Source organism: Ambystoma mexicanum, chromosome 8 (genome assembly GCF_040938575.1).
Source record: "Ambystoma mexicanum isolate Mex_15411 chromosome 8, UKY_AmexF1_1, whole genome shotgun sequence".
NCBI classification, from domain to species: Eukaryota; Metazoa; Chordata; class Amphibia; order Caudata; family Ambystomatidae; genus Ambystoma; species Ambystoma mexicanum.
The window spans coordinates 748,981,060-749,003,701 of NC_090929.1; the positions used below are offsets into that span (position 1 = coordinate 748,981,060).

The 22,642-nt window shown below is 45.0% G+C and overlaps 1 protein-coding gene across 3 annotated transcripts in view; it reads right to left on the minus strand.

Annotated features, from left to right (window-relative positions):
* Nucleotides 1-22,642, minus strand: part of PIK3AP1 (phosphoinositide-3-kinase adaptor protein 1) — a 1,287,206-nt gene that overhangs the window by 21,677 nt on the left and 1,242,887 nt on the right. For 2 of the 3 annotated variants that reach the window (XR_011268600.1, XM_069610572.1), the window contains one exon: nt 18,382-18,473. Coding sequence is in view for 2 of the 3 variants with exons in the window: in XM_069610572.1 (XP_069466673.1) it covers nt 18,382-18,473 (92 nt within the window). In the remaining variant the exon portion in view is untranslated. Of the gene's footprint in view, nt 1-17,438; nt 17,617-18,381; nt 18,474-22,642 lie in introns of those variants that run through there. The other variant, XM_069610573.1, reaches the window with a different exon arrangement.

The window sequence follows — 22,642 nt, forward strand, 5'->3', positions numbered from 1 at the left end:
GTCTTTCGCCTTCTTCTGCACTTGTGGTTTCTATACATTGGGAGTTTAAGTCACCCACTAATGTTATTTGGGCATCCCCATGTTCCAGTTTTATCTCAGATAATAGGACAGTAAGATTCTCCAAGAATGCTTAGAGCTTAAAACAGGCGGGGTTCCAATAAACATGAATCACAATGATAGTATTAGGAGGCTTGCTTGTTCTAGTGTTAAATTTGTATGCCTGCAGGCCCATATTATTAGTAGAGATTGATTCTATTTCCATTGCAACAGTATTGCAGATGGCTATTGGGCCTGACTATTATTTTTTGGAATGCTGGTTGATGAAAGATTGTAAATCCTTCAATATGAATCGAATTAACCAACCATGTTTCCTGAAATAAAATTACATCACTGTTACCAAAAGTTTTTTCCCTCATAGTGTTCGAGCATGTGAGCCGACAGACCTCCCGATTAAAGTGGGTGCGCTCCTACCCCCAGTTTCTGCAATACTTGTTTCAAGATCTCTGGGAGCATAAATGAAACACTCTGTTGCTAGTTTCCCTGAACTTTGATCTTTGCAGCTTGTGCTTCATAGTTCTCCCTAGGCTCCAAACTGATTTCTTTCTCTGATGTTTCACCTCCATCCTGGCCCCTTGTCATGAGCGCTACTCCCGAGGAGCCAAGACTGGCCCAGCGTCCCCGGAAGCAGGCTCATCATCCACACCCCCGGTTCCAGCAGACCCCTACAGGGGCCCTTTGGCTCATATTCTTAAAGTGTGCAGTAGTGATTGGGTGGACTTACCTGTGGCAGACCATGCTGCATACTCACCTAGAACAATCCAAGCTGGGTGAAGTCCCAGCCACTGGCTGGGAGGGACCAATCCTCTGTTACAGGAACTCTTTTCTTACCTGGGTGGGGCTGATGCTAATCCGCTGACACTGGAACTCTTTTCTTACCTGGGTGAGGCTGGAGGAAGAATACGCACCAAAGCACTTCTCCACTATTTAAACCACGCCCGATAGAATTCACGTGCTTCGCGTTATTCTGCAACAGCAGCAGGACGCTCACCGAGTCGGCTCCTGCATTCCAGGTCCAGACACACCCTCAGCTTCTCGAGCAGAAACCTGTGGATGAAGAAAAGGCACAGGAACATCTACTCACCAGAATTCAGCCACAAGAGTCCAGTCTCCGACAACCTGCAAATAAAGACATAAGGTTAGAAAACGGGCAACACGCTCGCAGCTGCGCTCGCTTACCTTATCCATCCGTGATCACACCGGAGTTCACCGCGGCCTTCGCTTCGGCAGCATCCCAGCACCTGGAAGACAAAAGACATTGTTAGTGTTGTCCGAGCCGAAGGGTTCGCAACTCAGTTATACTTACGCGCTTCTTCACGCGCAGCAGCGGCAGCATCGCCCTCAGCATTTCGGCACCTGAAAGGAAGGAAAAGACATTATCAGAGGCGCCCATTTGGAAACGGCCACAATTCAGTTATACTTACGTGCTACCGCACGTGCAACAGCGGCGGCATCGCCCACAGCATCTCGGCACCTGAAAGACAGAAAAGGACATTATAAAAGGGTGCTCCTTCAGAAGCGGCGTCAGATCTTCTATACTCACGAGCCTCTTCTTGCACAGCAGTGGTGGTGTCGCCAACAGCTCCTTGGCACCTGAAGGACTATTACAAGCCACAAAAGGACACTGAGCCTAAACACTGAAATCATCCAGTGACGTAACTGGATTCCACGCGCCCCTGCACCAGAAGCAGGATGGAGAGCTCGGCTTTACTAAACCAAAGGTGAGAGTTCGTGGAGACCAGTCGAGAACCAAGAAGTGGGAAAAGCAGAAGATTGGTGGGAGAACTTATCCAACCAGCTTGTAATTACCCCTTTTTCTTCCACCTGCAGAAAACTCACCTTAGAAAGCCAGACAGTCAATATTCGGAGGTCCTGCCCAGAGCGTCTTCCGAGTTCTACGCCTCATCATAGTCATAGAAGCAACTGCAGCAGTCCAGTTTGGGTCAGCGCCTCCGTGGGAATCAGGTGAGCGTTACACCCCTTCCCCCTCCATTGACCACTTGCAGTAAAGATGTAGTGACTTTCAAACCCTGTTTCAGAAGATCTTTTGCAGCTGCAAGAACTGCTTTTGCACCAGATCTTGATTTCAAGCCCACTTCTGCTATAAGGATATTCCGATCAACATGGAAGCGTACAAATTCCATGTCCTCCGAAGACAAGAAATATAAATTCGGGGATCTTTTGAAGATGGATAAAATGGCTCCCCTGTTCAGAGATGAGAACTTTGTGTCCTTTGGTGAAATTCTCAACCACAGTCTTGGAATTGCAAATGACGTTTCCTCGTCATCTTCCCCCTTCATACAGTGAGCCTTCAGGGATGCGGCGGCCTCCTGTTGTTCTATCAACCTATATCCGGTTGGGGTAGCTGAGCCCTGGTCCTCTCCCCTGGTGTCCTTCTGGACTCCTGTAGGAGACAAGTGCTGTTGTGGGGACAGATCAGCGCTGTCACTATGTCCCAGATTGGTCCCTTCCACAACAAGAGGAATATGTTTCCCCCTTTGCAGAAAGATAGGTGCCATTTTCACATTGGACCTTTGGAATGGAGACCTTAATGTAGAATGAGCCGTCACCAGTTTTGGGACTTCGTCTTTCCCCTCTAGGAAGATTGGAGCCCATTTTCTTGAAATGGCTTGCTTGTCTTCCTGCTTTGGGTTGGTATTTATTGAGCTCTGATCGTTACCTAACCCTTTGGAACTCCCATTGCTCGGTAACCCAGCCTTTCTTTGGTGCGCGGTTGGCACTTCCTGTGGTAGTTCGTTTTGCAATCCACTACTTACTCGGATAACCTGCGCACTATGGCATGAATCGCACAATGTACCCAATGTGGGCTTCCCTTTCCTCCCCGGGGCACGATTATCCTTTTGTTCCAAAAGGGAAAACTCGAGTATAGCGAGGGGGGCCTGCACCGCATGTTATACATCCTGGCTTGCAAAATTCCTATCTTCTGCTGCTGATACCGTTAGGACCTTGATGAACGATGCAGCTCCTGTATTCCTTTTTTTTGTTGTTTTTGGTTTTTACTTTGGGGACGAGAATTTCTGCCTTTTATTCTTGGCATCTTTTCTTTTAATTTTCCTTCTTCATTGATAATTATGTTGGGCCCCCTCTATCCAGAGTGATCCCTCTCCCTCCACAGAAGCTTCTAAACTTGGTACTTGAGCTTCAATGCGTTTAGGGTCGTCTCCTTCTCCCCCATCCGCTACTTGAGCAAGTCTTCTAAATTCTTACAAGACTGATTCTGAGAGGGGGTATCATCAAAGAGAAGACTATGCTTGTTGGAATCAACTGCTACTGTGTCTGGAACAATACTAGAGGCAGTATACTGAAACTCAATCGCCTTTGTGGAGGGTGAGGGTTCTGATCCTTCCTTTCTCATTGTGTGTAGAGTTTCTAGGATATCACTTATGTCCAGCCCCTGTTCCGTAACTTCAAGTCTGATGAGATATTTCCATTCGGTGCATTCCTCAATCCCGCCATAGAGGCGTCACAATTGGTGAATTCTCTTGTTAATTCCAATAACATTCCAGAGTGAGACTGGACCTCCATTTCTAGTAGCTCAAATACAGAGACCAGTAGCTCAAAACACCATTCAAAGCTGCAAACGTAGCTTCACTAGCAACTGGACTTTCAGGAGCACTTTTTGAGGTTCGTGATCTCCTTTCAAGTGGGTAGATTCCCTTGAGCACAGTCTCAGTGGGTTCTTTTCGACTGAGTTTATAGCCAGCAAAAGCGGATGTACTCCACTTTCAGCTACGCTTCTAATTGATAGGTCATCATTTAATGTTCCTTCCTGTGATACACCCACTTTCTCCAACTCATTTTGTAGACATCTTGTTAGCTTTATCAGCCATGCTCTCTCCTCCCAGTCTTATGCTCCCAAGCTTCTACACCTTTTCTTACCAAAATGTTCTTCTATTTTTTATGTATGTTTGAGGTTGTAATTGTGTATTCTACATGTCTTTTCAGAAAAGAAATCGAGCGCTTTCACCAATGTTTTTACTGCAGCAGGCTGTAACTCTGTCTCCTGATGGAGGTTTGGTTCACGAGGGCCCCATACATTGACTGCTGCATTGTATGACCCATTCCATTCTGGTGCCATCTTGCAATATCCCACTACGCAAATTGTATTTTGCCATAGTATTCCTGTTCCTGGTTTCGTGTGTCAGAATAGCACTGTTTTTAGTTGATTACGTTTATAATTACTTGTGTCGATATATCCCTGTGATCTTGATTGCTCCAAAGAAGAGTAAGTGAATGAGAGGATGTTTGTTTGGTTTTTAATGTCCCTGGTCCCGGTGCTGGACCTCACACCTCCCAACCTGTCCAGCTTTTGCAAACGTCCGCGCTATCTCCTACAGCCTTGTGACTGGCTTGCTACAAACAACAGGACAGAGCTGAAGTTTTAGAAAGATGGCGTTATCACTTTATGAGTGGTGCGCACCACAGAATAGCAGTCCAGTAGCACTTTTCAAGCCCAGGCGGGCCGGCGGTCAAGTGAAGAAACTGATGTGAGGGTGGCGTTCACACATTGTGAGTGGTGTAAGCCACAGAGTAGCAGTCCAGTAGCACTTTCCAAGCCCAGGTGGGCTGCCGGTCAAGTGATACTGATGTGAGGGTGGCATTAACACATTGTGAGTGGTGCACTACAGAATAACAGTCCAGTAGTACTTTCCTAGCCCTATCGGGCCACCGATCAAATGGAACAATTACAAAGATGCTATGGGTGGCACTATCCACCGGCACATACCTTTTTTGGGTAGAGGTAGACTCATCAAGCGTTTTCCGTGTGAAGAATGATGCACTGCCACTCCGCCTAGACGCTAATACCCTAAGACTCTGCTTCCGACTCTACCAGCGCACCGCATTAGATCAGGGATTTTAATCTTTTGGCTCCTCCTCTACATGTCTTCACCTCTTGATAGAGAAAGAGGACTTCGCAAAAAAGTCAAATATAGAGCAGTCCTCATCGGCACATGCTGTATGTTGAGGCTGACCCTAAGACTCTGCTTCCAACTCTACTACCACTCCGTGTTAGGTTGGGGATTTTAATCTTTTGGCTCCTGCTCCGCACGTCTTCACCTCTTGATAGAGAAAGAGGACTTTGCAAAAAAGTCAAATATAGAGCACTCCTCGGTACACGCTGTATGTTGAGGCAGGCCCCAAAGACTGCTTCCTCTTGTTTAGAAGATATCATAGCCAAGTGACACGTGATCTACGAGAGTAAAGTCGCAGGCTATACCACAGGTTTTTAATGATTGGATTTTATGAGTATTTGTGCATAGTTTTACTGCATCTTTTTCTTATTTTTTCATCTGCACTTACAGGTACCCCTGGAATGGCAAGTATCCTAGTATTGTAAGTGCACATGGCAGATTCCTGGAATACTAATGTTGTTACCTTGTCTATTGATTTTTCACCCAACTAATTGATGGACTACAACAGATGTTTGCAGTCTGCAGTTTAATTTAGCCGACAGAAGAGTTAGGGTGTCAGAAATGGGTTGCTCTGTGAATCACGGGTGTTCTCTGCTACAGATTCCCATGTCCAGTGGCCATATGGTATTATAAATATGTTGTTGGCCATTTTCCTTTTTATCTCTGAGTACCACAGCACTTAATATAGCTCCTTAGATACTTTGGAGCTCGGATTGACATTTCTTTTTTGTTTTTTATATTTGCATTAGCAGGATTTTAAAGATTTGTATTTAAAGCACTTCCAGCACTGACATAATTTGGACACTTGGAGTTCTTCTTGGAACATTGGTACTACCATTTGGATATTAGTCTTTGGGGACCCAATGGACATTGTGCAGCTTGCAGTCATATCCAACCCGTACCAAGGGTGAGTGTCAGACTCTGTTTGCCCTGTGAACCAATCAGGTGTTCCCTGCTGTGGTTTAACACTTACAGTGGCCATATGGTATTTTAGCCATCTGACTACTCTTGTCTGTCACCAAATCCTTTACTCTATCACCAACATGCAATGACTAAACAGAAGGCAACTCAATGTATTTCACAACAGAACAAGGGTCAAAAGACTGATAAACTTATGGACCCTATAAATGATGCTAATATTCTCATTCTTGAAATAGAGGTTTTACTTAGCATCCTTTATGAGGATGATCCAAATGCTTCTTAATCACAGGAGGTGAGAATGTAAAACCTAAGGAGAGATCCACAACTTCTGTGATGGGTTTAGGAAAGCCTAATGCTTTGCCTGAACTGGCTGCTAAATTTGGAAAATCTAGACCAAATCTTTCGCAATCCTTATGACCAGTTTATTCCCCTTGAAGCCCAACAACCACCTAATGAAAATCATTCTGAAATGGAGCAACCTTCTTATCAGGAAGACAGTTAGCTATTTGTAACCACCATTGAGGTCCATCCAACCATTGGTAACTCGTTCTTATTAGAATCAACTTCACCCGTGCTTCTCTCTAATTCCGAAGGTCTCTTTCATCACCTTCCCTCCCCTGAGGCGCATCCAGCAGAATCTGTTATCAATCCAGTAATTACATGCTCTAATGGACTTGAGGTTTGACTTCCTCTTGTGCCCCTAACGAGAACTGGAATTCTGGGACCAAATATCAGGTGGACTTGAAGCAGGGTATAATTGAGCGGGTATTTTGTTCATCCTGCAACACTTTTGAATTGAGATAAGAGATTATTTTACTCTGCAAGATTTTTGTTTACTTGCAAAAGGATGTTTTGGTTCTCACCAGCAAGTTAAGTGTGCACATTGGGTATTGCCTAGTTAAATGTAGTATGCAAACACATGTACCTATACCACCGATATTCGCATTTACTATGTCAGTGGAGAATGCTCCAAAGGCCAGACAATGTAAACAAATCAGCCCTTGAGCTAACCTCTAAAACACATTGTACTAATGCTACCAGCACACAGAGAACCAAATCTAATCAAAAGATCCATCTCTTGAACCCCTATTGACAGTAATTTCGAAACAAGCTTTGGAGATACATCTAGCATGATCTGAAAGGTTCCCTGAGACCCAGATACGGCACTAAACTCTGGTATGCTATGCAGCAAAAGCAAATAACAATTAGTGGACCCTCTTGTACCCCTATAGAATGCATTAATAATTACATCCACTAGAAAGGTCAGGTTATGAGTTGTCTGTTGATAATTCATAGTGATATCGCCTCTGCTAGTAGACTAGTGATTCATGATGACCCAATATTTGATTTGATAGAGCTGGGTCAATCACATAGGGATGTTTTTGAGGGCTTACTTGCTTTGCAATTAAATTGTCTTCTCCAAAAGAATCCAATATCCAATTTCACCACCCTACTTTAATTAGTGCAACTTATACAATTCAGACAGGGTCTGTGTTTGCTACTAAAAAGGAAATATTTTTCCTGTTGACCCATTGGTGGACTGTATTATTTTAGATTAATATGATATATCCCCCTCACACTCCATTTATTATATGATCATACCGAGTTTAAAAATTAGTTTTTTCTAATTTGCGTATTGTTTTGGAATGTAGCAGGCGTTAGATCTAAATGGAGCAACACTTACTCACTTTTTATAGGCAAAAACTATAAAAATGAATTGGGGGAGACTTGGGCACTGTCTTCTTTTAATAAATAATATTATGACATTTTTGCCATTCCTGCAATAATAGGGGAAGAGGCAACCCAAGGGCGGGCTTTTTACCATGGTAAAGCTAGATCTTAATGCAAGAACAGAAGCTATTTGTACTAACAACGCACGCATTCAATTTTGGAACATAGAAATGAGGGCTGGTATCACATTGTTTTTCTTTAATATCTATAATACGCCTTCATCAATGACCATCTTCGTTATCAGCCATTCTCTGTATAGAAATGTTTGTTAAGGATATAAATGACTAATAGCATAATTGTGGATGGAGCATTAAGATACATTTTGGGGATTTTTATTTTTTTAAACTGTAATTTGTATTGGCATTTATATTTGCATATCACACTCCACAGGTATCACACTATTCCCTCTCAGCCCTCCCCTCTCCCGACAAAGTCTTGTTTAGGTGACTGCAATCTGCACTCACTCTTTCTGTTGGTATTTATTTTATTTATGTATTTATAGAGTGCCAAAGCTCTCAACCATCACGGTGCTACATAAACACAAGGACCAAAACAAAAAAGAGACAGTAACATAGAGACGTACACACCAATAGGTCAGCCAGCTAATGCAAAAGAGAAGTTTTAGTCAAATAGATGCGTTTTTAGGCGCCTCCAGAAAGCCGGATAGCAAGTCTCCAAACGGAGAGCTAGTGGCAGGGTATTCCAATCCTGCAAGACAGGAAACGATCTTCCCAGACCTCTGGATTTGTTGGATTTATGCACAACCAATAGACTGCCAGGTGTGGAACGAAGTTGTCTGGACGGAACATATGATTTTACTTGTACCTTTAGGTAGGCAGGAGCCTTTCCATGTATACACCTATGCGCCCAAGAAAGAGATTTGATGCGTATTCCTGCTGTAAGGTTCAGCCAGTGAAGTTTCCTCCTAGCGTGGGAGATGAGTTCTTTCCTGGGGATGTCGTAGATAATCCGTACAGCTTCATTCTGGATTACCTGCAGTTTCTTAATACAGCTGCTGCTAGTACCCACCAGAAGAGTGTTACAGTAATCAAGGTGAGGCATAATGATTGCCCTAACCAAAGTTACATGATTTTTAAGAGACATCAATGGTCCCACCTGTCTTAGTACCCTCAGATGATATTGAGAGGTATATACAACTCAGTTGACATGTGATTCAGCGCTGAGTGAGGCATTCATATAAACCCCGACGGTTTTGACTTTTTCTGTCACTTTGATGTTGCTCTGTTCAATGTTCATATGGGAATATTCCGGACTTACTTGGCTCTAGCCTGCGTAGAGCCAAAGATCATAAGTTCTGTTTTCACTGAATTAAGATACATTCAATTTTGAGACATCCAGTTATTCACTAGGCCGTATATGTAATCGACCCGGGCAGAATCAGTCACATGGTCTCTACTAGAAGGAGCAGAGTGTTGTCTGCGTAATTGGTAAAACATGTGTCTAAGGATCTCAGTAGGTCGCAGGGTGGTCTGAAATATAAGTTGAACAGAGTAGGGGACAAACAAGTACTGTGCGGGACACCGCAAAGAATTGGCTCAAAATTAGAAGACGTATTGCCCAGGCACACACGCGATTTCCTATTGCTCAGGAAGGAGCAAATCCAATTGCTTGCTTCACTGAAGCATACAGCAAGAGGAGACACTGAATTAAGCAGGTGCTGGTGGTCTATCAAATCAAAGACCACCGAAAGATCCAAAACAACTAACAGGCCAGTTCTGCTTTTATCACGGATGTTGAGCATGTGTGTCTGAAGATCCAGCAAAGCACTGTCAGTGCTGTGCTGTTCACAAAATCCAGATTGTTCTAAATGAAAGACCTCTGAATTTTCAAAAGGAGAAGTGTGTTGGTAATAGGACGTAGATTGCTGGGGTCTTTTGTGCTCAAATTTGCTATTTTAGGTAATGGAGTGACTACTACATGTTTAAAATTGTCAGGGACATTCCCATGGGTAAAAGAAGAATCCTTCCATTTGGCAATCAAGGGGCCCCATTCCTCTTGGTAAGTTCCCCGGCAGTCATTCACTACGGCTGTCAATTTCTCCATAATCATTATGTCCTGGATTTTATTTCCCATTCTATTTACGTCGGCAGATTTTTATCTTTCCAACTCTGAGCAATGGCTTTCCTGCCTGCTCTCAACATGGCATTCAACAGTCTTGGTAACCTGTACTCTGCCCTGTCTCTTGCCGGGAGTCCCAACAAAATCTGTGGGGGGTCTAGCTCCAATTGTTCTCCAATAACCTCCTTGATCTAGATCAACAGTTCTGCCCAAAAGAACTGTAACTTTGGACATTGCCACCACATGTCGGTTAAGGACCCCCCCTGCCCACAGGCTCTGGGGCACCTGGAAGAAGCTCCTGGATACACCTTTGAGAGTCGAGAGGGTCCCTATGCTACCCCTGAAGAACTTTGAAGTTATGTCCCATAGTGGCAGTAAATACATTCCTATGGAATGTTAGCTTATAAATCCTGTCCCAGTCATCCTCCAAGATATCCCTACCTGCCAAATCCTCCCAAAACCCCTTGAATGTTTGCCTACCTGTGATGTCGGCTCTGATGAGAGCCTTATACAGACGTGATACCATCCCTTTCCTATTCATTACCGAGTTCAGAACCATCTCAACGGGCTTAAGATCTCTTAAAAAGCAATACCCCCATTTTGGTGCTGTAAATATTCCTTTCAGCCTTATTAAGTAAAAAACTGGAATTTCAACATGCGCCATATCCTCCTTCAACTCCTTTAACGTTATGAAGCGCCCCACCCAAAATAGTTTGCCGGCCCTCTCTAGGCCCTTATGCGACCATTGTTGAGAATGCCTAAAATATTGTGGGCCAGGTCAACCTGTGGACCCCACACCGATGTCAGGGGCGAGGGCCACGAGGACGAATTATTACTCTCTGTTTTTTGCCTCCATGTCACCCACGGTCCCCCAGGGCTGGGTGGTTCTTCAATTTAGAAGGAATGTTTTTCAGTGGGGCCCATAGAAAGTTCCTCAGCTTTTTAGGGTGCGCCTTTAGGTCTTCCAGTTACAACCAATATGTACGAAGGTCCTCCCGCATATACTCCAACATAACCCTCAGCTGAGCCGCTCAGTAATAGCCCTAGAAGTCGGGGAGGCTGAAACCTCCATATTCCCTCGGGAGGGTGAGGGTTGATTTCTTAAGCACCCACCCTTTCCACCCACCCTTTCTTATAGGTCAAGAAATTACCTCCCTGACCTCATTGGTATCACCTAGGATATATCTGCGTTGATTTTAAGACCTGCAAATGCCCCAAACTGCATAATCTGTAAAATCAGTTCTGGGAGGGAGGTTCCTATATCGGTCAGGTATGCCAGAATGTCATCCGCAAATTGTGAGAGTTTAAAATCCACTCCCCCACATGTACTCCCTTTTATTTTCGGATTGAATCTGATTGAACTTGCTAACGGTTCCATTGCCAGGGCATATAATAATGGAGACAGGGGGCTCAATCAACATTCCATTCACCTGTATACGTGCTGTTGGGGAGCTGTATAAAGCCGTGACCCACTTCTAAAGTTATCCTCAAATCCCTTCTTCTCCAACACCTTCATCACGTACTGCCATTCCACCCGGTCCAAGGCTTTCTCTGAGTTTATGGCTCCCAGGCTCGTCTCCAGTTCTTCCTCCCCGACATGATGCATCAGGTCTATGGTCTTCCAGATGTTGTCTGTTCCCTATCTACCCCTTATGAAGCAAACCTGGTTCCCATGGACTAATGTCGACAAGAGGCCCTCAATTCTATTTCCCAGTAATTTTGCCAAGATCTTAACATCCACATTTAATAGTGAGATTGGCCTGGAACACTTGTGTATGGGCACGATATACATTATCATATCATATCTATACGATAAGTACAGGGCTGGGTCCTTACCCTCCTTTGTCGGTATGACTTTGATTGCCCCCTTCATTCTATCAGGGAGAGTCTCAACGGTCCAAGACAGCGTCAAACACCCTAGCCAGGTATGGCGCGAGACTATGTCTGTACAATTTATAAAACAGCAGTGAGAAGCTGTCAATCCCTGGGGTTGTACCACCCTTCATGCCTTTATTTTTCTCACTACCTCTTCGGCTTCTATTTGGTCTTTTTGGTTCACCGCCCCCTCCCCTGAAATTCTCGGGATCGGCAACCGATCTAAGTATTTCGAGATATGGGAGCCATATCGGCAACCGATCTAAGTATTCTCAGATATCAGAACCATCTTCGTATTCTGCCAACCTTAATTCCTCCCCAATCCTCTCTGTATCATACACCATGATACCTCCGGGGATCGGAATATTGGTCACCATTTTCCTCTTCCGTTCCTCCTGCAGTTTCCACGCCAAGGTTTTATCGGCCTTGTCCCCATTTTCATAGTATTTTTGCTTAAGAAACAATAACTTTTTCGCAGTGTCCTGAACCAGTAGAGTCTTGAACTGCGCCTTGTACCTTCTAAGTTTACTAGCTTCCCGGGGGAGAATAGAGGCCCCCATCTGGCTCCCCGATTGGATTACCGCTATCTTGTCCTGCAGTCTCTCCTCCTGCCACAACCTCTCTCTCTTTTTCCTTGATTCTATTCCTATCAGGGTAACTCTTAGTGTAGGTTAAAATCCCTCCCACAGGGACTGGACCCCGACTTTACCACTGTCGTTACCTGCAAAATATTCTTTAATCCCATTAAGCAGAACTTGTACTATATCCCTGTCTCTGAGGAGGCTAACGTCGCATATCCATCTCCCCCTCGGTTTCTGGGTTACCCAGTTTCCCAGCACTATTCTCATTAGATCGTGGTGTGACAATGGGACCGTCTCAACCTGAAAGCTTGTGACATGTCCCTTCAGTGAGTCGTCAACAAGTATTAAGTCGATTCTCGAATAGGAATCATAGATTGGGGAATAATAAGTGAACGGTCTGTCTCCTCCCGTTCCATCAAAGAATCCAAATTCCTAGTCTCTATGTTTTATTTATTTATTTGGCATTTATTTCAGTGCACAAAACCCTCAGGTATCTAGGTGCTAGTTACAGGAGGTGCATGGCACATATAGCAGTGCAGGGACCTATTGGTTACATGATGCTTTGGAGAGCCACGCCTCATGGTACGGGGGGCTACTTCAGGTATGCATGATAACAAACATGACAAAATAGGTTAGAGTGCACATTCTGGCATACCCGCGCCTCATAGAATGTGGGCTACCTCAGGTATGCATGACAAAATAGGTAATGGTGCACAGTCTGGGAAAGCCGTGCCTCATGGAAAGGGGGGCTACTTCAGGTATGCACAATAACAGGCATGACAAAATAGGTAAGGGTGCACATTCTGACAGTCGTGCCTCGTGGAACGGGGGCTACTTCAGGGTATGCACGTTAACAAGCGTGACAAAGAGGATAAGGCGAGTGCATCAACTACTGTATACTCCTAAACTAGAATTATGTGCAGGCATGGGAGTGCAGTATAAAACTGAATACATGGTTTTGATGCACAGCAAAGTACACATTACAAGTAGTGCAAGCATTACATAAGAGAGGCTTAGTTAGAGCAATTCAGCAGTTCGAGCCTAAACAGTGACATGTAGTTAAAGATGGCTGTTAAAGGGTACTTGTAGATAACATGTATGGGAGGTTTTAAGAGAAAGTTGCTCCATATGCGATAGAAGTTAGGTGGTTCGTTGAGCAACCAAGGGTTGATGGAGAAATAGAGAACAGTAATGTAGTCCCAGCTATATATGAGAGTCCACGGGTTGGCTAAAAAGCATTATTTCACAACGGCAGTCTGTTTTAGTGGTATGTTGATGAGAACATCAAAGAGAGAAGTTAGTTGGGGATGGAATGGATGGGATCAGGGGTGCAGGGGAGCAGCCTTCAGTAGAGTGAGGCTGAGATCAACTTTCTCAACAAAGCAAAGAGATGTGGCGGGAACAGTGGGAGATAGTATCGTAACGGGCCCCACACTGGGTAACGGTGAGGGGAAAGGACACCACAGTAAATAGAGACTTGTGAGTGGAACGCACATTGGCGCTTTTACCTTTAGAAGCACTGAGATAGGATGCTAAGGTTGAAGCAACACTGCGTAGCAGGCCTCGCAACAAGTCAGCAGGGCATGCATCGCACATCGGATCGGACCCCCTCCAGATCCCAGCAGGCCAAGACAGCCACAGATGATAGACTTTGTGTAGAGCCCTAGTGTATGGCTGGCTCCACATTCTGGCTCTGGGGCTGGGAATCCTTTCCTACTGCGGGGAGCTATTCCACCTGTTAACTCTTCGGAATCGTGTGGTGTTGTCATCTCTAACCTGGGAGGTCAGGATACTCCCCACTCTCTAGCGATCTTTGGCGGGAGCCAGAACCATATTAAAATGCCCTCTAACCAAGAGTGGGCCCTCAACAAACCCTTTCAACCTGTCTCTTATTCCTTCCCAGAATGGCTGTTGGCCCACATTTGGCAAATAAGCCAATCCCATCATCATGGGGTTCCCTGCTACTTTACCCTTTCTAAACACAAATCTACCCTCCCAGTCTCTCATCTCCTTTTCAACCTTAAAGTTCGGATGGCTAGACAGCAGGATCGCCACTTCCCCCTTTTTTTTTTATTCACTGAAGTCCCATAGATTCCGCTCACAACACTCGCCCTCAGAGACAGTTCTTTTTCCAATACCCAGTGTGTTTCCTGTACCATTAGGACGTCTAACTGTGTCCTATGGAATTCCCTCAGCAGCAAGGACCTCTTGGTTGGTGAATTCACCCCCCCTTGCGTTCAGGGGGCCTCTGATTATATCAACGTCTTGTGTGAGGACCTGGAGTCACTGCACCTATCCCTATAGTGCAGCATAATTACCAGCAGACATCACTGGAGCCTTGGCTGAATAGCTCTGAGGGAGGGACAATTTTCCCCCCACTAACCCTCCTGCCCCACATACCATTTATAATGAATTGCTTAAAGACTATTCTTTGTCTAACTCTGGTGGTGAGCAGAATCAGGGTTTGCCAAGCCCTAGGGCATCTACATCTATTGGCCTTGCTGAATCATCGTTGGCCAAAACATTGTCCATGTAACACGGGATGGGGAGAACCATCACTGCACAATAAAATATGGAGGGTCCAACCATTGAACATTTGATTTTGGGAAAATTGTTTAAATTGGTGGAACTTATTCCTGCTCCACAAAGTCCCTTTTTAAATAGTAACTTTCTTTTGAACTTATTTTGCAGGATTCTGGCATGGAGGGCGATCTCATCTGCTGATATAGACCATGCAGAAGTTCCTGAGGTGGACTTCCCCCAAAACTGGGCAGTTGTTAAATTGGTATCAGCAATAACTGTCAACATGCTACATGCAAACCACTACAAACTTAAAACCACGGGTTTTGATTTAGCTGTTTCTGGTATAGGCACCTACAGAGATTCTATAACCATAAATACAGATTAACTGCATTCCTCACGCAAACCCTGACCACCCATCAGAAAGATCGAGTTTAACATTGTATGTCCATCTGCGCCAAATTAAGTAGTCACCATATGGAAGGAATGAATGCTGGTTGGCAGACTCAGCAGGTGGTCATTGATGGGTGCCCCCTTTGCCAGCTATGGATTCTTGAGCTGGAACACCAGAGAGCACTAATCGTTTCTAAGCACTCCAAGGGGCCTCGCTGAAATCATGATGGCTGACGTATTTATATTGCAAGAAACATGGGCATGTCAGTCTCTCCCTATTGATAGTTTTAGAATTATTTGTAGGCCTGCTACGCCTACCCAGGGCCGCCCAATGGGTGGCCTGGCTGTGGGGACCAAAGAGCAATTAAAGATTAGTGAATTTTGCACTACAAAAACATCAGCAAATGCCCCGAGTGTGCCTATTGAATCTGTCTCCTTCAACTTCGGAAAGTTGTACTTTTCAACATATATAATCCCCCTGGTGAAACTGACTTAATGAAACTGTGGTAATACGTGGAAGACATAATATTGATGTGGGGCACTGCATATTCAAACCTTAATGTGACTGCAGTAGGGGATTTAAATGCCTATTGTGCCCTAATCGAAGACCAGCTAGATAATTAGGATTCGGAACATGAGCAGATGGCAATAGCCTCTTTAATGACAGATCCATAAAGAAGTAAGATGCAAATATGGGGACAGAGCTGGACTGAAAGATTGCATTTACACGGCCTAACTTAGTTAGAGATGCAAGATAGAAATGGTAGGAAGATTGATAGCACCTGGACTAATGGGAAAGTGTATTCCAGACTAGATTATGTGTTTGTCGGGCACAAATTCCTAAGCCACATATCCAGGGTATTTGTGTAATTCAATGGGCTAAGCGACCATGCTATTTTGTTTTGGACTGTGAGTTCTACCAGTCGCAAGGCTGTTCGACATACCCATTTCACATGGCAATTACCTCGCAGGGCAACTGGGTTGTATGAACTGACTCAAACGTTAAGAAATATAATCCTTGGCTGGCCGACTATGAAGATGACGTCCATACCTTTCTGGTAAGATATAAGTGGGATCAGGACGTACGACCCATGATAACATCAGGAGCACCGTAAACCTCATTGAGAGCGCTTCTATGGAGGGAGTTCAGCTGGGCATTGTGTCACTGAACGCCCATAAAGTGTTGGATCTGGTGGACTGGGGCTACATGAATAAGGTGCTCACCCACGATGGGGTTGGCCCAAACTTCAGAAAATTGGTCTTGGCCAATTATAAGCAGCCTACCACTGCGCTTAGAATCAATGGGCGGAGGGCCTCTAAACTGGAAATCTTGCGAGGCACTCGGAAGGGATGCTCCCTGTCTCACCTAATTTTTGTACTGTCTGTGGAGCCCTTCGCCACCAGAATCCAGGTCAACCCACAGATAAAGGGAATACAGGTAGGGCGGCACTTCTACAAAATCTCTATAAGCAGACAATGTGCTGCTCTCCCTTACACAGCAGGGCCCCTCACTTAAGGACCTGTGGAAGGAAATCGGAAACGTTTGGGGAAGCCTCGGAATTCAGGGTTAATTTCTCTAAATCAAGCACCCTGGGGGTTAACATCCCACAGAGGCAGATAGAGCTGATCACGAACAATAGCCCGGTCCCCTGGGGTAAGACAGGCATTGCCTATTTATGTGCCTGCTTCCCGTACAGGGTCAGTGAGCCTACGAGGCCAACTTTCATTTGTTATTTAGGACCCTGCTGGATGACTTAGATGACTGGCACAAGCAAGAGGTCTTGTGGCTTCGGAGAATTGTTGCTCTTAAAATGAACCTCGTCCCGAAGCTCCTGTATCACTGCCAGAATCCGTATAATTGTTCGAAAAAAACAAATGGTAGATTTGTTCGAATTTCATACAGTCGAAAATTTCAAACAAGTCCCCCATTTGGTGCCATTATAGTGAACAAGGGCAGCGGGGGCTCCGGGGTGTCCCCCGCAACCTTGTTCACTGTAATGGCAGCAGGGGTTGCAGGGGTGTTTGTTTGTTTTTTCATAGTGCAAAGGTTTAAATTAAACTATAACCACTTGAAAAATATATTTATTAATAATGATCACATCACGTAGGGGACCACAGGGTATAAATAGCCTGGATCAACACACAGTGGGATGGGTGTCTGGAGAAGGAAGCTCTGAAAGGAGTTTGAAGTGAAATGGTGGTTTTTGAAGAGGATTGTATAAGGAATATGGAGAGACAAGAGAGAGGAGAGGAGGTGGTTGGAGACAAGAGGGGGAAGAGACATCAGGAGGTGGAAAGTCAGCAGATGATGGTTGGTGGAAATCACCTGGAGGAGGATGTGAGTCATCTAGAAGAGGATGGTTGAAATCAGCAGGATGAATGTGGAAGTCATCTGTAGGAGATTGGTGGAAGTCAGCAAGTCGAGGAGGGAGAAGAACATCAGGAGGAGGATAGAGTAAGGAGTCAATATAGTTGAGGAGAAGGTCTGATTGTATCCAAAGCTGGCGATGGAGATGCATCAACACCTATAGAAGCAACAAGGACGAACACATGTAGCCATATCCAACCATCAACAAGAAAGTAGCTCCTGGAGACCCAGAGAGAGAGTGTACCTTGGATACTGTGCGTGAAAGGTGTTACCAAACAGCCATTGGAGACCAAAAGAGAGCATCTAATAGACTACGAGTGACGGGTAGGATACCCCTAATTCTGACTATGTAAGTAGACCTTTGAACTGTTGTAATATTTAAGAAGACTTTTCTGCCACTTTTAGCCTCATTATAAGGTTGCCTTACCGTTTCCGCAGCCTGACATGCCGGTGCTATTGGGATATCACAGATGCAGAGGAACGGTAAGTTTCCATTCTAGTTGAGTCCCATAGGACTCCACAGTGGAGTCCCATAGGACGCCACGGGAATGGAAACCCTGAGGCACCAGCACCCTTAGAAATGGTGTGGGTGCTTCAGTGATTACCAGCAGGTCAGGCCTGTTAGTAGTTCACAGCCCTTACCAACAAACTCGAAGTGAGCCTGTCCAGAAAGGGTGCCAATAACGTTGCTACCAGCACCTTTATTTCCAGACCAGCTCACTTCTAATGAGGCCCAAATGTCTTAGGTTTGACCTAGACGAGGACCTTTAGAAAGTTGGGTCTCTCTATCTTTGTGGACTTTCACCTGCCAGACACCTGAAATGTTTATTGGACATGCTGCTTTAGAAAATAAATTTAGAGCCACAAGGCCCAGTGATCTTGTGCACTGGCTTTACAAACCAACTGAATGTTACAGGTTTACCTGGTAGGATTTCTTGGTGGTATTCTTGGAGGTCTTGGCGTTGGTAAAATGGCTCCTCTCTGTGACGACCGAGGGTCTGGTATTTCATTATCCTGCAAAGGAAAATATTAACAGTAACAATATGAATTATTAACACAAACAAAACACGGAAAAGGCAGTTGAAGGCATTAAAAACAGCAAGGGATTTTGGTGTAGACTACCCCTGGCCATGATGGGGAGAGAGGCTCTGATTAAGATGGTAGTCCTGCCCAGACTGTTACACTTTTTTGTAAACATCCCGTATGTGATCCACAAGCACTTCTTTGCCAGGCTTCACAGCTTGTGCAGGGGTTTTATATGGCATAACTCCATGAACAGGGTAGCCCTCTGGAAATTACAAAACTTGTGTGACAGGGGTGGTATAAACCTGCCCAATTTTGAGTTGTATTACTTGGCGGACAGCTGCAATATGTGGCCAGGTGGTTGTCTGAAGAAGAAATGGCTGAAACCAGGCTGTTATGTAAGGATCCTGCTCCCTACTTCCTTAGAGAGACAGTGTGGTTACCTAAAACAAAGGTACTAGGAATGGCGAGGATGCTGGTGCTTGGCTGGGAGGTGTGGCATAGAGCATGGCAGACTGTGGGATACCCAGCTCCGTTCTCCATGCAGGTGCAGCTAGTGGCGCTATGCGGAGAGGACTCCCAAATAATTAAAGGGGTCTGTAGATACTTGGAACCAACGGGCATGGCTACCCTTGGAGATATATGGCAGGAGGGGGAGGCATTGGACTTTCAGAGGCTAATAGAAGACACCGGGGTGCATAAGGGCCAACACATCACCTATTCCAGAAACATTAAACAAGTGTGAGAAAGGTGGCGTGCAGCAGTGCTTGCGGAACAACCTGATGCTACCATCGAGACGATGTATGACATCTCGGAGGGTGGGCATGAAATATCCTGCATATATGAGCTACTGGGGACCAGAGTGGGGAAGGAGTTGGGGAAGGAGTTGCTCCAACTGAGGCGAGATTGGGAAGAAGAGGTGGGAGAACCCATGTCTGATGGGCAATGGGATAGAGCCCAAAGGTATCATAAGAAGGTGTCCCGAAACGCGAGGCTCCAGCAGATTCAATTATATGTCACTCATAGAGCATATTTGACCCCCAGTAAAATTGCCAGGTTTGGTGGCCCGTTGACACAGAAATGCCCTAGGTGCGGGGAGGAGGAAGCTGGGATGCTACACATGGAGGTGGGAAGGTTTTGGACAGAACTGAAGATACGTTTGGTAGGAAAAGGGATTACGCTGGAGGTGGAGTCAGCTTGGGCATGTATGCTTGGGGGCTTTCCCAGACCACGTAACCTCAGGCACATTAGTAAGATGAAGGACCTGGCCTACATCCTGGCCAAATGGAGAATTGCAATGTGCTGGAAAGCAGCCCATAGATCTAGAATAGAGATGTGGTGGGCTGACCTCATGAAGTGGGCAGAGGCAGAAACGGGTGCCTGGTACAAAGCGGTCAGCAGGGAGGAGGAGGAGGTGGGACCCCTAATAGCATGGAGACAATTGGTGGCCTTAATGACGGGCCCCTTCCAGGCCGACCATAGTGATGATGACACAGAAGTGATATTGGCAGTAGACACGCCTGAAGATGAACAGGCTGATGACATGGATACAGAGGCTTGAGTTAAAGGGGTGGGAGGGGGGAGGACAGAAGAGTGTATTCTGTAATGTAATCATGGTCAGTTACAACATGTGATCTTTGTTGTTCTTAATATATTTACAAAAGTTACATCTTTAACGGTGAGGGGGCAGTTAAATGCTAACATTAAGGTTGTCATTGTGGCATGTCATTGGGGGACAATGGAGACTGTAAGGATTCACTTTCTGGATGCAGATTTTGTGGTGAGTGATCAATTTACTTGATTCTTCTAAGCCTCCTAATTTGTGGCAGACTGGCTGAAGGTGGGATACCTTGGCTAAATGTGGGATTCCTGATAGGGAATTTGACAGCTCCTTCTTGGTCCTTGGCTATGACATTTGATAGCTGGTTAGACAATTTATTATAATTGTACAAAATTTGTAGCCTAACTTTGACAAACACGGGCGAGAAAGATTAAATAGCATGTTTAACAACAAATCACACTGGGGATCACCATCGAGGACACCCAATGAGCGCAATATTGTCAGTTCACCAAAGCGATATCCATATGCACCAACTTTAGACTGATCCAATTCAAGATATTAAACCATCTACATATCACTCCTAATAAAATCGCCAAATTCAACCACATGATTAAACTGGAATGCCATAAATGTCGGACCCAAGGGGCAAACTCCTTCCACATGTACTGGGACTGTCCCCCGATAAAAAAAGTTCTGGTGGGAGGTAGCCAACCCGATAAGTGACATTGTTGGGCACAGAATTCCAGCAACCCCACTGAAATACCTACTCAGTGACATCGGGAAGGGACATCGGGAAGGTCTCGATTAAAATATGTCGCCTGGTTGTAATTGCAGGGGTAGTCGCCAAAAGGTGTATACTTAGAGCCTGGAAAGCAAGAACCCCTCCCACTCGGCAAGCCTGGATGAAAGACCTAATTCAAGTACAGGAAACTGAAGAAATATACGTACAAAATGTGGTGTCTGCCTGCAGACCGAAAGATATCTGGGCCCCATTGAGGAGATATCTCGGGACATCCCCCGACACGTCAGGAGACGAATCATCCAGTTCAGCCAACGGCCTAGCCAATGAACCCACATGACCATTACTGAGCCCAGCCTGATAGTATGAAAAATACCACCCAAAGTGAACTCCAAATAGAAAATGCATAGCCTGCTCTATGTTAAAATGTATAATGTCAACACTTGTTCGATATATGCGATGCACTTGTCAAATCTCAAAATAAAGGTGGTTTAAAAAAAAAAATCACTATAGGGTATAGATCATTTGAAAGATTTACATGTGTTCATGTTTACATTTCAGCATTCTTGATTTTAAAAACAATCAAATGTAGTGTCATCTAAGAGCTATGTTGAATAGGTTTTATAATTAAGGACAGACTTAGAATTCCTTTACTAGGTCACAGAACTCTGAGATGACTTGCAATATATTTTCACATACAGTAGGGAGTATTTTATTCCATATATTACATGGCCACAAACAGTCATTTCCTTTACTACCCTCTGAGTCAAGGTATGATTGCTGATGGTCATTCTGAAACACTGTGCTGTCTGGTGGCTTTACCAGAGAAATCTGGCATTACAAGCAGTGTTTTCATTTCTTTGGGAAGAGCACTGGAGAAAACATGTGAAAACCACTGCATTAATAGCAGCGCTGCCTGCAAGACTGTCACAGATATCGTTACAACACAAACAAGGTAGGCAGAAACTCCCAATGCGGTCCACAGGAAGCAGCTACATTCTATTCCTCCCACCGTCTGACCATTACAATGAACGATCTGGGAGACAAAGTGTAATTTCTATTGCAACTAAAGCTTTCCAGGGTGGAAAGGCTTCCCACAGAGCTTATAACACACTGACAAACCAGAAGCTGCTGGAAAAAAACAACCAAACTGACATCCGTTTCAAGTGGGAGATGAGGGTAGCTCTCACAGTCATCCACAGCTTGAAATCCAAAATGGTGCAGGCCTTGAGATAACCTTAGGCCCAGACCTTCACAGATCACCTGATCATAAGCATGAGTCAATTATAAAGGAAGTCATCCCAGACCAACTAGGTGCAGCCGCTACCCTAACCTCCACCTTAGGAGAAGAAACCAGGATATAAAGGCATCTGAAAACAGTCTTCAGGTGTGGAGTGTTTGAGGAGGTGATGAACACATGCTTGGAGGAGAAAGCTAGAGGTGCATTGAGAAGGCAGGAGGTTGGAGGAGGAAGTTGTAGGCTGTGAGGAAAAGGTTGTGCTGGAGGAGGTGTAAAACTAAGCAGAGGTTGTTTATTGGAGGAGGGTTACCATCAGTGAGGGTAGCTCCTACAGGGAAGGTTAACAGTGTTGGCCAAAGTCAACACCAAGGAGGGAGCTGGAGAATCAAAGTAGTAGCTAGAGGGGGAGCTATATCAAAGCCGAGGAGGAGGATAGAAATCAGGTGTCCTTGTTATCCCTAATGAATGGGCAGGTTTCAGCATGCTTAAATGGTGCAGGCCTTGAGATAACCTTAGGCCTAGACCTTCACAGATCACCTGATCATAAGCATGATTCAACTGAAAAGGAAGTCCTCCCAGACCAACTGCGTGCAGCATGCTACCCTAAACTCTACCTTAGG